A 14,058-nucleotide genomic window follows, 5' to 3' on the forward strand; every position below is an offset into this window, starting at 1 on the left:
CCACTAAGTTCTACACACTGGTCCTTTACACTGCAATTAAAATAAAGTTAATAAACTTGTTAGATCTCTGACTAGTGTCTCATAGTAAGTAGTAATAAAATTAACAGTTTATTAACAACACAAAAGCACAGACGGCCACTCGGAGGGTAATTAAATACTATTTTCACCATATGGAGGCTGTTATGTCAAGAATTCAAGAATCACAATAGAAAATATAATAATTGTTCTGCTATAAAATAAATTATCTGGCTGCAGTCGTATTTGATACATCAATGTCGTTTAATATGATGTTGCATCTTTCATAGCTTAACACTATTCTTTGCTTTGTTTGTTTCACTGTAATATTTTACTATATATTTAGTTAGTACAACTCTGTGGCTGTGAACATCCCCGTTTTATCTTTACACATCCGTTTTATTCCCTGTGAATCAGTGCTCGACGTCACAGATAAAACACGGGATCACATTAGCTCCGAGTCGGCTTTATGAAACACATTAATCTCCGTTGAGTTTGTCAGGTTCATTCAAGACCGACTTTTCACGATAAGCTCTGCTTTGCTGAGCCACCTTTTTATGAAACGCCCTCAGCTGTCTCTGCGATGAATCTCACATCCGCAGGTTACTGTAGGTAAATGATTACACTGGCTTAAATGCTGATGAATGTGATATCCTGTTGAGAACGGAGCCACACCACAATACACACAGCTTACATCAGCATTCCCTGTTAACTACTGAAAAACACCTGACACAAGAATAACAGTCGACAGGAAACGAGAGAAACATTATTCCCGTTCTGTTACACATGACTAATTCCCCACTGAAAGCACGAGATTCTCTGTTAAATCCGTTTTAACGCTCTTCTCTGCCATTAAAAGACCTGCTGAAGAGGCTGTAAGTGGACAACAGTTCAGTTTCCAAAGAAACAGATTTCACCGGCTTTTAGTCGACACTGTTTTAACACAGGGGACAATTCTGGGTCAGATCCAATTAAAGGAAATTAAAATAATTGTCTCGCCTTTTACTTTCCTCGAACACAGGTAGGAGACGTGAACTCTGCACAGAAAGCATGTAGGCAGAGATTTTAAAGATTCAGTACTTGCGTTGTTATAATCTTTGTACCACGTTGTTCTCATTTTGTTGAATGGCAGTATATTTTTAGAGCCGGGGGAACTGTTAGTACATACAGTACAGGAAGAGAACAAAACTGCAATAAAAAGCTTTTAGTTTCTTCTCATTTGTTCTGGTACTGGCGAAATGAATTAACTTAATATGATACACAGCTTCTGCTATAGGTGGTGAGAAGGGCTGCAACTAACAAGGATTGCAATCAATCAATCAATCAATTAATCACAGAATTGAAAACAATTCCCCTTACAATTCTCCAGAGCCCACAGTAATACATTCAAATGTCTGGTTTTGTGCAACCAACAGATGAATTCTCTTAATCCATCCATCAATTAATTGACAAATCCTTAGTCATTAGATAAAAACCTTTGTTACAAAGTAATGAATGGTGTCTTAAAACTGTATTTCCTCATGAGATTAGTTAGCGGAGATGGTGAGTTTTGGCCACCTGATATCACAATGTGCTGCAGAAGTATTCAAATCCTTTACTTGGGTAAAAGTGAAACCACAATGTGAAATATATTCCATTAAAAGTAAAATATTCCATATTTTCTTCTTTCTTTACTTCTGTAAAAGTACAGAAAAAAGAGTAAAAGTTTTAAGTAGTATAAACAAAATGTAACGAATCCCCCCGGGGATCAATAAAATATGTCTGATTCTGATTTCTGAAGTCCTATAAAATGGAAGTAAAGTATAAATATATCAATATAAATACCTCCAGTACTCACTGTGAACGTATGATGTGATTAATCAGACAGATCCTGACTCATCTTATCTGATTATCAACATAGTTACTAGATGACTGAAACTGTCGCCTCATATATTAAATATTTGGCCCCTCGCTGTGTGATGTAACGCCGCCACCCTCCCCCCCCAACAGAGAGTTTACAGTAAAGCAGTGGGACGTCTTGTGAACATTTTGAAATAGAAATATTTGTGAGAAAATGAGAGGGCTGGAGGTGCTGATAACTGCAAGATGAACACGTAATCAGAAAAAAACCCAAACCACGAGTGTTTGTGGTGGAGACTGCACACTCAACCAATATATAATATCATCAGTGGATCAAGGGTTTTTTATTAACACGGATGAGAGCAATGTTTTGTTGAGTGCTTCCTCGGGCCCAGCTCATGAGAAAAGATCTGTGATTGTATTGAACCACAAATATTGATGATAATCTGTTGTGGAAAAAACATATCAGACAAACTACTGCTGCAAAAAGAGTATTTTTATGTGTCCTAAAACACGTCTTGAGCAGATTCCTATTATATTGTCATGAAAAATGTTATAATTTCTTCTTGCACTAATGGCTGCATAAATTAGTACACGGAAATTAGCTCCAAACTCGATTTTCTCCTCTCTTGTGTGTTTTATTCCTCTTCTGAAAGCACTGACCCATATCTAGGTCTGTCCTGGGTGATGCTGAACAGATTGCAGGGTTTCTCCTTCCACTTGCCCTTTTCCATGTGGTTATCAAGGTTTTGATCAGTGTGGCGCACCAGTGGGAGGTGTAGTATCTGTTGTTGTTGTTGAGTCAGGTTGTGAGAACAGAGGCAGTCACTTCACTGCAGTCTCTCTGTGTGTGTGTGTGCGTGTGCGTGTGCGTGTGTGTGATGCTCGCTGCACCCCAGCTACACTCGGCGGTGTGAACACGCTGCGGCTGTCAGCCCAGCAGGAGGAGAGGAGTGCTGAGAGCTGCGTCGTAAGAGAAGCAGCTTAATGTAGTCGGCAGCCTTGGTAACCGGGTGTAGGCGTCCGCTGCTGTTCCTCCCACTCGCTCTTGGGTAATGCCCTGGACTGGAAGGGGGAGGTGAGAGGAGTGGGGGAGTCTGGTAAAGAACTGTAGAGAGCCATCAATTCAGCTACAGTACACCCCCTTCCCTTGCCTCAGACATTTGCCTCCTCTTCTCCTCTCTTTGGCCTCCTCCTCTTAGCGGCCTCCCTCCATTATAATCCCATTCTTTTATAGTCTGGTAACCCAAGGCAACGCATGAGGCCACGTCTGCTCCTTGTGTGTGTGTGTGTGTGTGTGTGTGAGAGCAGCGCCTGTTGGTACACAGAAAAAATACAAAGGCCCAAAAACAAGGCATGTCTCGCTGCCAGAACCTGATTGGTGCACAAAGGTCACCCCCCCCCCCGATGAACCAGCATGAATCGATCCCTCTCTGCCAACCGGAAGTCAGCCACTAAATCCTGCCCCAGTATTTCTCAAAGCCCCCGCTAGTGAAGCTGATCCCACAGGAGAAGTCAGGTGCAGAACTTGCATACTGGCATAACTGAGTAAATTAATCTGAGTAAATAGAAATTAAAGAAGAACTTGCGGGTATATTTATAGGTTTTCTGTCGGCCTAGGTGAGTTAGGGTGGACTAAATGATTCACAGTCTCCTGCTGGGTTTCAGTGTCCAGTCTCTGTTTTTAAAGTGCTGTTAAATCAGGCGACTTGTGTATCGTGTTCCTGATGATCACATTTCCCCTCTCTCTGTCCTGCCAAGACAATTGCAGCCACAAGGTGTGAAGCCAGATTTTCAACATTTCTGGCACAGGGGAGAGAAAAAAGGTCATTTTTACCCCCGTTTTCTTCATCACAGGCCGGTCGGGGCCTCGCAGCTCTGTTAGATGCACTGACACGCTGATGAAACCATGGGGTTGGAAGAGGGCATAACTGCATAACTTGGCTGCGACAATAAAGACGGAGCTCCCTGATGATTCCTGTATTTAGCGTTGTGAGGCAGCGCTCTGTCATCTACAATCAATGTATTTTGGAATCTGGCTCAGTTTTCAGGCCGTGACTAAAAACAGGGAGTCTCTCTTTATGACGTGGAAGCTGTATATACAAGAATGCAGACGTTTCTGGGGGGGGTTTCCTTCACAGTAGGGCCTCTTTCTTGGATTAATGGTATATCTGTGTCTGTTTGAAAGCTTTTATATTGTCCAAGTCATTGTTAATGACTCCTTTAGCTCAAGTCTTATCAAATATGTGTATATATCTTTTTTTTTTTGTGGCAGTTTTAATGCATTATATCTGTCTCCCCCCCATGTCTGTGTGTGTACAGATCCTGTTCTGCACCCTCAACACCCATAAGATTGACATGGACAAGCTGCTGGGGGGTCAGATCGGCCTGGAGGATTTTATCTTCGCCCACATTAAAGGGCTCAAGAAGGAGGTTGAGGTTTATAAATCTGAAGATGCTCTGGGCCTCACCATCACCGACAACGGAGCAGGATACGCTTTCATAAAGGTAAAAAGAAACAGAACTTGTCACCCTGAACGCACCAGAATTAACCTTTATTTCACCTCTTAATTCACAGTGGTGTCGAGTTATGTAACATACTAGGTAGACATGAAATAAGAATTAATTGGAACTAACTGATTTTAAAGGAAAGCAACTTTTGTTGAGTTTTTATTGTATTTCTGCTTATTTGGTAAACTTATTGTAATGTAATGTGTACCAGTGCGTTATTGGCTGTCTTAACTTTTATCTTGCTTATTGCAATATGACATTAAGTCGTATTAAGGGAATTAAAATAAGCAGTAAGCTGCGTTTATATCCCCAAAGTAATTTCAACAATGGTGTACTTTTGTTTTCCGAAGTTGTGCAGAAAACAAATCGGGTCAAGACATCTAGTCTGTCTGCCAACAACAATTTCATTATGAAGCTTTTGATTAGTTTTTCAGTTGATTAAATAATCTTTTATTTTAAATGCGTTAAGAAATAATGAAGGTTACCAGGGCCTGAAGGTAAAATCTTAAGTTTGCTGACTATGTCTGACCAATGCTTAAAAACACAATTCCATAGGTAGATAATTTACAAGGATATGAGCCACAGGAACACAAAAACCAACACTTATAAGAAGAAAAGTAATAAATGTTTGATGTTTTTACATGGACGTTAATCTAAGAGATGAACAGATTATCTAACTTGTCATAATCAATCTTCCGTTGTAACTAATCAAATGAAAATAATATAAAAATGAAATAAATTTAAGTTTAATAAGTGAAATATTAAAATGAATCAGCTTCAGAGGATGCTGTTCATAACCTTATTAAAACCTCAGTTAATGAACAGACGTTTTGCACTTTTCAACCTGTAAAAACCATAATTCATTTTGGTATGTTGCCTCTGTTGCTGTCGACAGTCTAATGAGCTTATTTGGTCTCAGTCATTCTCCACCATAACAAAGTGCTCACATGTGCCATCATGTGATTTCGCAACAGCACTGCATCCAGTTTACCACACAGTGTTTATTAAAAAGCCTCGGGGTCACTGTTGTGATGCTGCCGTTGTAGTCTGTGAACTGTTAAAGTGACGCTGCATCAGGATGGCATCAAACTTAGTCGGCCAACGTTTACTTATTCATTAAAATGTAACCTTTTTGATGCAGAAGAGTTAATCTGATCTTAATCTGAATGTATTTAACAACTCGTAGAGTCTCAAGAACATGGATAGTCCAGTCTAATGCAGCTTCTCTGTCACATCTGGGCTGTTTTACACCTTCTCATGCAGCAAAATAAAGGTCAGGAAGCTTTAACCAGGTCTGTTTGTAGTTCAAGGCTAAAAAAAAACCCTGGAATTAATTTAAATGAAAAGGTTCCCTGTTCCTGTGGAGAAAAATGTCCAGGTATTATTCATAATCAAAAACTCTCCAACTCTCCGGTTACATCTGCATCACAAATGTTTCCTTTTTTAAAGCTTTTGAAGTCTCGAACAGAAACAAACTGTATTATTTAGCTCTCCGTGGAAGCATTTTTCCAAGTCCAGTGGTAAAACATGATGAAAGAGCAACTTCAGTAGACTCAACCTCACTTGTTTGCTCTCTTTTTTTGATCCGCATTTGTTTCTTGGACAAACCTTCAAACAAACCTCTTTTTGTGTGGCCACTTTATAAGTGTATAAAGTAACTGTTGCTGTGTTTGAATTATATTTGTCGTCTTAAATCTATTTTCCGGACTCCCTTCCTCTATTTCTCTCTGGCAGCGTATCAAAGAGGGCAGCGTTGTGGACGGGGTGAAGGTGATCAGCGTGGGCGACCACGTAGAGTGCATTAACGGACGTAACATCGTCGGGACACGGCATTACGAGGTCGCCCGCATGCTTAAAGAGCTGCCCAAAGACAAGTCCTTCACCCTCAAGCTGGTCGAGCCGATGAAAGCCTTCGGTGAGTAAGAAAGGTGCATCCACACGTTTACAGAACTGACCCAGGTGGTAGAAGGACAGCAGACTCACCTTCAGGATTCAGTCAGTGGAAGAATCTGGTGCTCCAGTGTTTCTCAGCATGGTGGCCAGAACCAAAGGGCACATGATGTTATTTAGCATATTTACAGGATCATTTGCATGTTAAGAAAAACATTGAAATATGCTTAAGGTTAAATTATACAGTATCTTGGTTTGAACATTGTGGCACTGATTTTACTTCAGGGCTACTAATAGTTTATACAAAGCATAGCTGGTCATTTTTATAATGTTCACTGGTGTTATACGTAGCTTACAAACGTCAGTGTATCGTTGTTTCTTTGAACGCTACACAATCAAGAGTTGGAGCGAGCGATCTACCGGGAATGAAAGTGATGTCTGTTCACCAGCGGGACGGTTTGCAGTAAACTTGACTTTCTGTAATATTGTTTCTCCTCTGATTGACAGAAATGCTCGAGCCCAGATCAAAGGGTGCCAAACCTGCCAGTGACAACAAGATCGGCACAGGGAGGGGGACTCTGAGACTTCGCTCCAAGGGCCCGGCTACTGTAGAGGAAGAGGTGAGTTTAGATACAGACAGATAGACAATAAAAACACCCACAGAGGATGGCACATACTCATCCTTACATTCTCCCCTTTTCCACATGTACTGTCAGTGAAATCTGGAATAATAAATCGCCAGCAGACTCCTCACTGAGTCATAAAGTGAGTTGTTTTTTGTTTTATAGCCAACAGAATTTGAGGAGAAGGCCGTAAAGAAAGTGGACGACCTCCTGGAGAGCTACATGGGCATCAGAGACACTGAACTTGGTGAGTATGAACACAACCTGGGAATCAATGCTGGTGTACGTCATTCGCTCGGACTGTGAAAGTGTTGACAGTGAACCAGCATTTAGAGATCATATTTAAAGGATCATAATAACATTATTATAGTAGTCTTTCTACAATATATGTATGTAAAATGATATGTATGTCAGAGGTCTTAAAGAAAGGAGCTGATATCTTGCATGCTGGTTACTTTTGACTTGCCACATCCTATCTGTGACCTCAGTCTGTATGTTACTGCATGATTTCATTGCGTTCCCTAAAACAAAACAGTATTTTGATCATGCCACTCCGCTCTACTTGAAAATATTGGATTTAAACGTTTGTTTCAAACATTTTATTGTACAGGGCAGACAGTTGGACATCTGTGAGATCATGAATATACCACTGAAGATGGATAATGAATAGTGTGTTGTATAGGTAACACTACGTGCACTGATGGGGCTCAGTATAAGTTTAATTAAGAGATTGGAATTGGCGGGTTCATTGATTTTATTTGTTTTCTCGCTCCCAGCCCTCTCTCCCTTTCTCATCCACTGTCTGTGTACCTTGACCAAACAAACAAAACACAAACCAAAGGAAGCTTCTTGTTATCGCTATTGTGCAGCATTGACTGTAAGCCAAAGGCCCTACCTCCTATTCAGCGCCTGATTTGGCTCTTAAGCCCTTCAGTTATTCAGTGAAGTGTTCCTGCTCTTCTCCCTCCAGCTGCCACGATGGTCGAGGTCGGCCGCGACAAGAAGAACCCGGATGAATTCGCCATGGCGTTGGACGAGACCCTCGGAGACTTCGCCTTTCCCGACGAGTTTGTCTTTGACGTGTGGGGGGCCATCGGAGACGCCAAGCAGGGAAGATTTTGAGTTTGCTCCTGCCTCACCCAAATACACACACATACATATCCACACACACACACACACACACGCTCCCTCTCCTTCCCCCAACTCACCTCTTTAATATCCTCAGAAGCAAACTGGACAAACTTCCACCCAGCACAAACGGGGGGAGGGGCGGATGTAGTGTTCTTAGGTGTAGCATTGACCGTCTTAAAGCGCAGACTTCAAGTCAAGTGGGTTTACAGAAGGAATTTAAACATGTCAGCGTTTCAGTGTCATCTTGTAAAGATATCTATGAAATGTGGAATGCAGTTTTCAACGCTGGACCTGCCAAGTGAACGCCGGAGAGCTGGTGAATAATTCCAGATGTTATAATAGTACAAATCTATTGCACAGCCTCTGCAGAGACGTGATCGGAAACGATGTAGCCGCACGATGCCGTTTCTTCTGTGAGAACAGCAAACGTAGTCGACAGTGGTCTAATACACTGGTTATGAAATGTGCACAACTTTAAAATTTTAAAAACAATCACTCAGTTTTAATCACAACTTATAGCTGTGTCGTTTATTTTGAATATACAGATTTATCACACAGCTTTTTATAGGCTTTTTTTTTTATATGTGAAAGCGTTGCTGATTTTACAGCAGCATCATTGTGTAATTAGTGTAATTATAGTGATTGTAGCAATATTTCTGTCAGGCAACCTTTTTATTTCCCCTTCCCATCTTTTAAAATCCTTTAAAATGACCTCACAGTGGAAAGATCGTGGAGCTTTTGGCCATGTTCACATCGCTAATGTTCGTTTACTTTGTGATTTTGTTTTATTTTTTCTTTAAAACTCTTCTGTGTCCTTCCACATGTCAGCTTGAGCCTTTCGTGCTTCTGGCGGAAACTGAGCAATACAGAGGGGTTTTTAAATCTTTAAATGCCTTTAGCAAAGTTTGACACACATTCCACCAACATTCCTTATGTTTTATCATGTCGTTATAGTCCGTTAGCACTGGTAACATGTCATGAAATGAGGCTTATTTAGAAATGCACGCTTGTTTTTTTCCTGTAATTTATTTTATCATGAAAATCATATGCTGTACGACCTTTTTACGCTGAGACGTGGCTCAGTATGAAAGAAATAAGCCATTATTTGAAGGCTGCGTCTGGAATGGGATCAACTGCAATCCAATGTCTTAAAAAAATGCACTTGCATTAATGTTAACTGCACTATTTAAAATCACTGTCAAACTGAATTTAAATAGCGACTTGATTTGTGTCATCTACTGATGTTTAACTGTCCGCAGCAGTTGCATATTGTTTGACAAACCATAAGGGATCACTATTGTTGGATAGACAATAAAAATTGATATACTGTTATTACAGCTGTGTCCTGAATGCATCTGGCTCACAATGAAATGATGAACACTAACGACTCAGTACAACAAACTTTATTTGCACACTTGGCTGTGTACATGTATAAAATACATCAAGACACTGAACCAATGTTTTCATCCCTCATTCACAGAGTTTAACAAGGCTAGTAAAAACAAAAAAAGAAAGAAGAACCGAGTAGTGTCACTTGACAAGAAGCACAACAGACTCCGTACAGGAAAAAAGAACATTATGTAGATATAACCAATTACCCTTAGGCATACATAATTTGGCAGGATTAAATGAATATTATTTTAAAGACTGTGGATAAGAGAAATCAGAAGTACAGAGCCCACGTTGTAGTTTATGGTAAATATCGTCACAGATATAATTAACATACTGTAGAGGATTTTTGGAAGCACGTCGCTGAAGGTGTTAAAATATGTATCTTGACTAATATGAAGTACTCTATCGTTGCTGTTGGGGAGGGCGGGGGGCATAACTATTGGTTAAAATGAATCATCTACAGTGTGATTGTGAAACATCATGGTTGTCTAGTGACAAACAAGGAAAACTTTCCCCCATCAAAGAACAGCAAATGAGAGTTAATAACAGTAAACTTGGCTAGAATGAGTTAGTTATATCCTCTACAGACAGTAAGTACAGTACATGGCCTTTAATTAACAGTAGATTACAAAATACAGGTATAATAAAACAAAGACAATGACAGGACAAAAAGCACAGACACCTTTTGAGTGGTTGTTTTTGTACCATGAGATGGACCCGACTGTCTAAAGTGTGAGTATAAATAGTGAAAAGGGTTGTTTGGGGATGTTACAGGGCGCTCTGAAGCTCAGGCTCAGGTAGAGGAAGTGTAGCCCTTACAGCCTGGTGCCCGTTTCTGCCTCCTCACAGCTCGTCTCCGGTGTGACCCTGCTTGAAGGCGTCGCCCGTCAGCTTCTCCTGCGCCTCCTTCATACCGGACACAACTGAGCGGGAGTACAGAAAGTACACACCATGTTTATCCATTTTAAAAAGATATAATATGTAACATTCCTGCATCAAATTGTCTATAAACACGACACCTTTGTGATATATTTTGTCGAGCTGTGTCCTAAAATGATCCTCAATGTTTCCAACAATGTTCAAACCCAGAGACTTTAAGAGCCAGCAGTTAAAATCACTTTCTAAAACGATATTTTCCACATGTGAACGATGATAATCTGGACTGTTACCTTGTTCCGCGCTGCTGTAGAAGTATTTGTAGTTTGGATTTCCGTTCTTGTTGGTGATTTCAGGATGGACTCTGCCTTTGGGATCTGTGAGGGAGGGGGGGTAAGAAGGGTCAGATAACAAAGGTTTGGTCAGTGCAAATAAAAGTTAAAATACTAACAATATAAAGGCAGCAACAATTATTCTCTCAATTGATTATTTAGTCAATAAATAAATGTCTGAAAATGGCGAAAAATGCTCCCAAAGCCCAGTTTTAAATCATCAAATTGCTTGTGTTTAACAAAATCCAGTCCAAGTCCAAAATCCAAAAGGTAATTAATTAATTATTATAGAAGACTAGGAAAGGTTGTGCTAACTAAATGATTCATCAACTCAATCAATCGTTTGAGCTTTAAAACTATTAAACAACTACATTTGTTATACTTGAATTGTAACATGGAAATATTAAAAATGTATTGGAGCACTTTTAACATTAATATTTTACACTGAGGAATAATGTTCCTGTGATTTGTTCCTTTAATCTTTGCTGCTCCCATGTTTTATTCAACACAACATAAAGGTGATATTTAACATCCATTAATCAAAGGTTGACTGTTTCTACCTGCTGTTTATTCCTCTGTCAACACATGTGCGATGTGTCTGTTTTATGATTATTGTTAAGTTTATTTACGATTTATGGAATTAAAAATGCTACTTTTCAGCCGTTTTCACTGTACTGTCACTGAAACTTTATCAGGCGCTGCACGTTATTCAAGAGTAACTGTGCTATCAGTGATCCCACAAAGTGTTTACACGAGGGAGGACTCAACCCCCTTCGTACCAAGGAAAAGAATCCGAGGAATGTAGCCGCCATCGGGGCTGAAGGTTTCATCCTTTGGCTCCTCTTCATCCTGTTCAAATAAAGAGATAACGTATCATTTACAAGCCTCCCTTCACTAAATCTCACCCACCTAATATATATGTTTATACGTTAGAGTAGTGCAACTGTAAAACACACAATGAGTGTATGAGAAAGTAATCTCACCTCTACAATAACACATTTAATTTAAAAATTAACTTAATTAATAATTGATTAATCTTTCTCACCTCCAGGTTGATCATAACGAAGTTGTGTGCGAGTTCAGAGATTTCCTTTGACTCAGCAAATTTGGGCTTCAGTGCTGATGGAAAATACAGTTGAAACGTTAGCTCGTGTTAGCCTCAAAACCAGGACAAACATACATATTGATTATTATCACAATACAGTGCTGCAGTCACAGTCAGACCCAACCTATTACAACAACAACCAGCTTTAATAATTGTGACTTTGCTGAGCATGTAGGACAGTTCTACTAATGTTTACTCATCTGCATATGATATTGTTTCTGTCTAATCAGAAGGATGTCTCACAAGTTACTGCCCAGTTGCTTTAAGTCAGACGTAAGTCGTCATTGTGTCAGCTCACTAATCTACAGAATACTTTTATTAAGATAAAACATTACAAGACTGATACAAGATATCTTGTCCCTGAGTGTTTGCACAGTCCAGGCAACTCATTTACGTACTTTCAAGGTCAATTAAAGACACTCTGACATGTCAATTGTTAATGTTATTAGTAAAATGTCTACTGTGTTTAAAGGTGTAACTAAGTGTAAGTGTACATAACTTCAGGAAACTTCTCAGGAAATGTTTTTGACCTTATTGACACTAAATATGAGAATGATTTGGTTGACTGAAGCTACTAAATCACCAAGTTGAACCCAGGCGAGCCCCTTTTTCAGACAGGGAGTACGTAACATAGCAGGCTGAATGTATTTATTAATGGATGTTTGTCAATGTATTCAAACATTTAAAGTTTTTAAAGTGAAAAGGGAGATAACATTTTACCTTTGCAGGCTCCACACCAGCTCTTATGGATGATGAGCATGATTGGCAGTCCGCTGTCAGTGCAAACAAATGGAAAAATGAGAGTTTGTACGTATTTAATATTTGAAAAACACATTTAGCAAAAGCTACATGTCTGCTCCAGTCATTAGTGGACACATGGACGTAGGGGAGTTCCTTAATAGCGGTTTTAGGTTGTACAAAAGGTTACAGGAAGTGTGAACTCACCTTGCCTCTGCTTCCTTTTTGCCATCATCCAGCGTCCTCCAGTGGATGTTATCACCAAACCCTGCGAGTGTGTGTGTGTGTGTGTGTGTGTGAGGGGGGAGGAAAAACATTAATGAGCACAGCAGCATTGTGTAACCGGTATTATATTCCTACAACAGGGTGGGTCTGCCCTAAATACACTATCAATACAAAGAACTGTGAGGAAACTCTGGCAAACACCAACGAATGGTGGTCTTTTAATATCAGGCTGCAGAAACTAACTACTTATAAGAACTAATGTGTAGGTTTATATGGTGGCAGAAGTAATCAATACAACAGTAAAGTATATTGTGATGTGTCCTCTCGTCATACTGAGGGAATATTCTACTTTTACTGCAGGTCTTTTCTGCTTTCTACCAGTTTGTTGTTGCAGCATGTGGATTTTATTTTAGGTAACATTTCCTGGTGTGACTGCTGTACATTTTATATTTCTGTATTAAAAATACACATAAATTCATAAGAAGCTTATGTGAAAGCAATTGTTTTCTGTTTTAAATAATTACCTTCACAGTTCCAGCTTTAATTCAATATATGAGTAAAGGGTAAAAACTTGTGTTGTCCAGTGTACGGACATATTTTTGTAATTAAGTGTCAATAAAGCACATTGACATTGTCTGTATGTGTGTCTGGCTTAAAGTTAATCTCACTTATCTAAAGAAAAAGATGTTAAACTGAAAGCAGCAATTTTGCACAAATTCAGATTTCCCTCTTTTAATCAAACACATCACGTTGTATCACTGATCATCTTGTTCGCTCATGATCCCTTTGCTCTTACATACTGTTTCTACTTCACAACAGTTTAAATGTAGCACTGTAAAAACATGTACACACCTTGAGGTCAGTGTGCAACATAATTAATGTAAATATATACATTTTTCCATCTTTTGTTCATTGGGGCTTGGTGGGAAATATTTGATTAGCTTTCCATATGTTATCCTGCCTAGATCACAGCTGTGGGTACAAAATGTACCAACCACAGCAATGTGCCAACATAACGCTGCTAAAACATCTCTTTATTTTATCATGTTCCCTCCTTGCAGTGTGATTAACACAGTTTATACAATCATATTTCCATCAATGCTTTCATGCTTGTAATTTGTAATTAGTTGTAAATGAGTTGTGCCCTCCAGCCTTAATTCTTGAATGCATATTTAAATATGTATATACAAAATGTACATTTCTATATTATTATGAATACTAAAAATCATAAAAATTAAACATTAAACTCATATAAAACAGTATGTGTGTGTGTACAGTGGTGTTGGCAGTAAAAACAAGTGGGTCAACCTGAAAAACTGGAAGCTCAGACTCACTATGACTATATAAACACCCTCATTAAACTACATTAAAGTGCCTGTCC

At 39.3% G+C, this 14,058-nt stretch overlaps 2 protein-coding genes across 2 annotated transcripts in view; one reads left to right on the forward strand and one right to left on the reverse strand.

Moving 5' to 3' along the window:
- The window catches only part of gipc2 (GIPC PDZ domain containing family, member 2), a 17,036-nt gene extending 7,632 nt beyond the window's left edge, over positions 1–9,404 (forward strand). The window contains exons 2-6 of the mRNA XM_035670805.1: positions 4,177–4,362; positions 6,100–6,280; positions 6,763–6,875; positions 7,044–7,125; positions 7,849–9,404. Of these exons, the coding sequence (XP_035526698.1) occupies positions 4,177–4,362; positions 6,100–6,280; positions 6,763–6,875; positions 7,044–7,125; positions 7,849–8,000 (714 nt within the window). The 3' untranslated portion in view covers positions 8,001–9,404. The remainder of the gene's footprint in view (positions 1–4,176; positions 4,363–6,099; positions 6,281–6,762; positions 6,876–7,043; positions 7,126–7,848) is intronic.
- On the reverse strand, positions 9,398–12,980 carry txndc12 (thioredoxin domain containing 12 (endoplasmic reticulum)). Its single transcript, XM_035670806.1, has 6 exons — positions 12,660–12,980; positions 12,435–12,487; positions 11,655–11,728; positions 11,389–11,458; positions 10,571–10,654; positions 9,398–10,324 (listed from the first exon to the last, which is right to left on the reverse strand). The coding sequence occupies exons 1-6, from the start codon at positions 12,785–12,787 to the stop codon at positions 10,245–10,247; spliced, it is 489 nt and encodes a 162-aa protein (XP_035526699.1). The 5' UTR covers positions 12,788–12,980; the 3' UTR covers positions 9,398–10,244.
- Positions 12,981–14,058: the final 1,078 nt, after the last annotated feature.

Source organism: Morone saxatilis, unplaced genomic scaffold (genome assembly GCF_004916995.1).
Source record: "Morone saxatilis isolate NCDOM2014 unplaced genomic scaffold, NCSU_SB_2.0 Contig23, whole genome shotgun sequence".
Taxonomy (NCBI): domain Eukaryota; kingdom Metazoa; phylum Chordata; class Actinopteri; family Moronidae; genus Morone; species Morone saxatilis.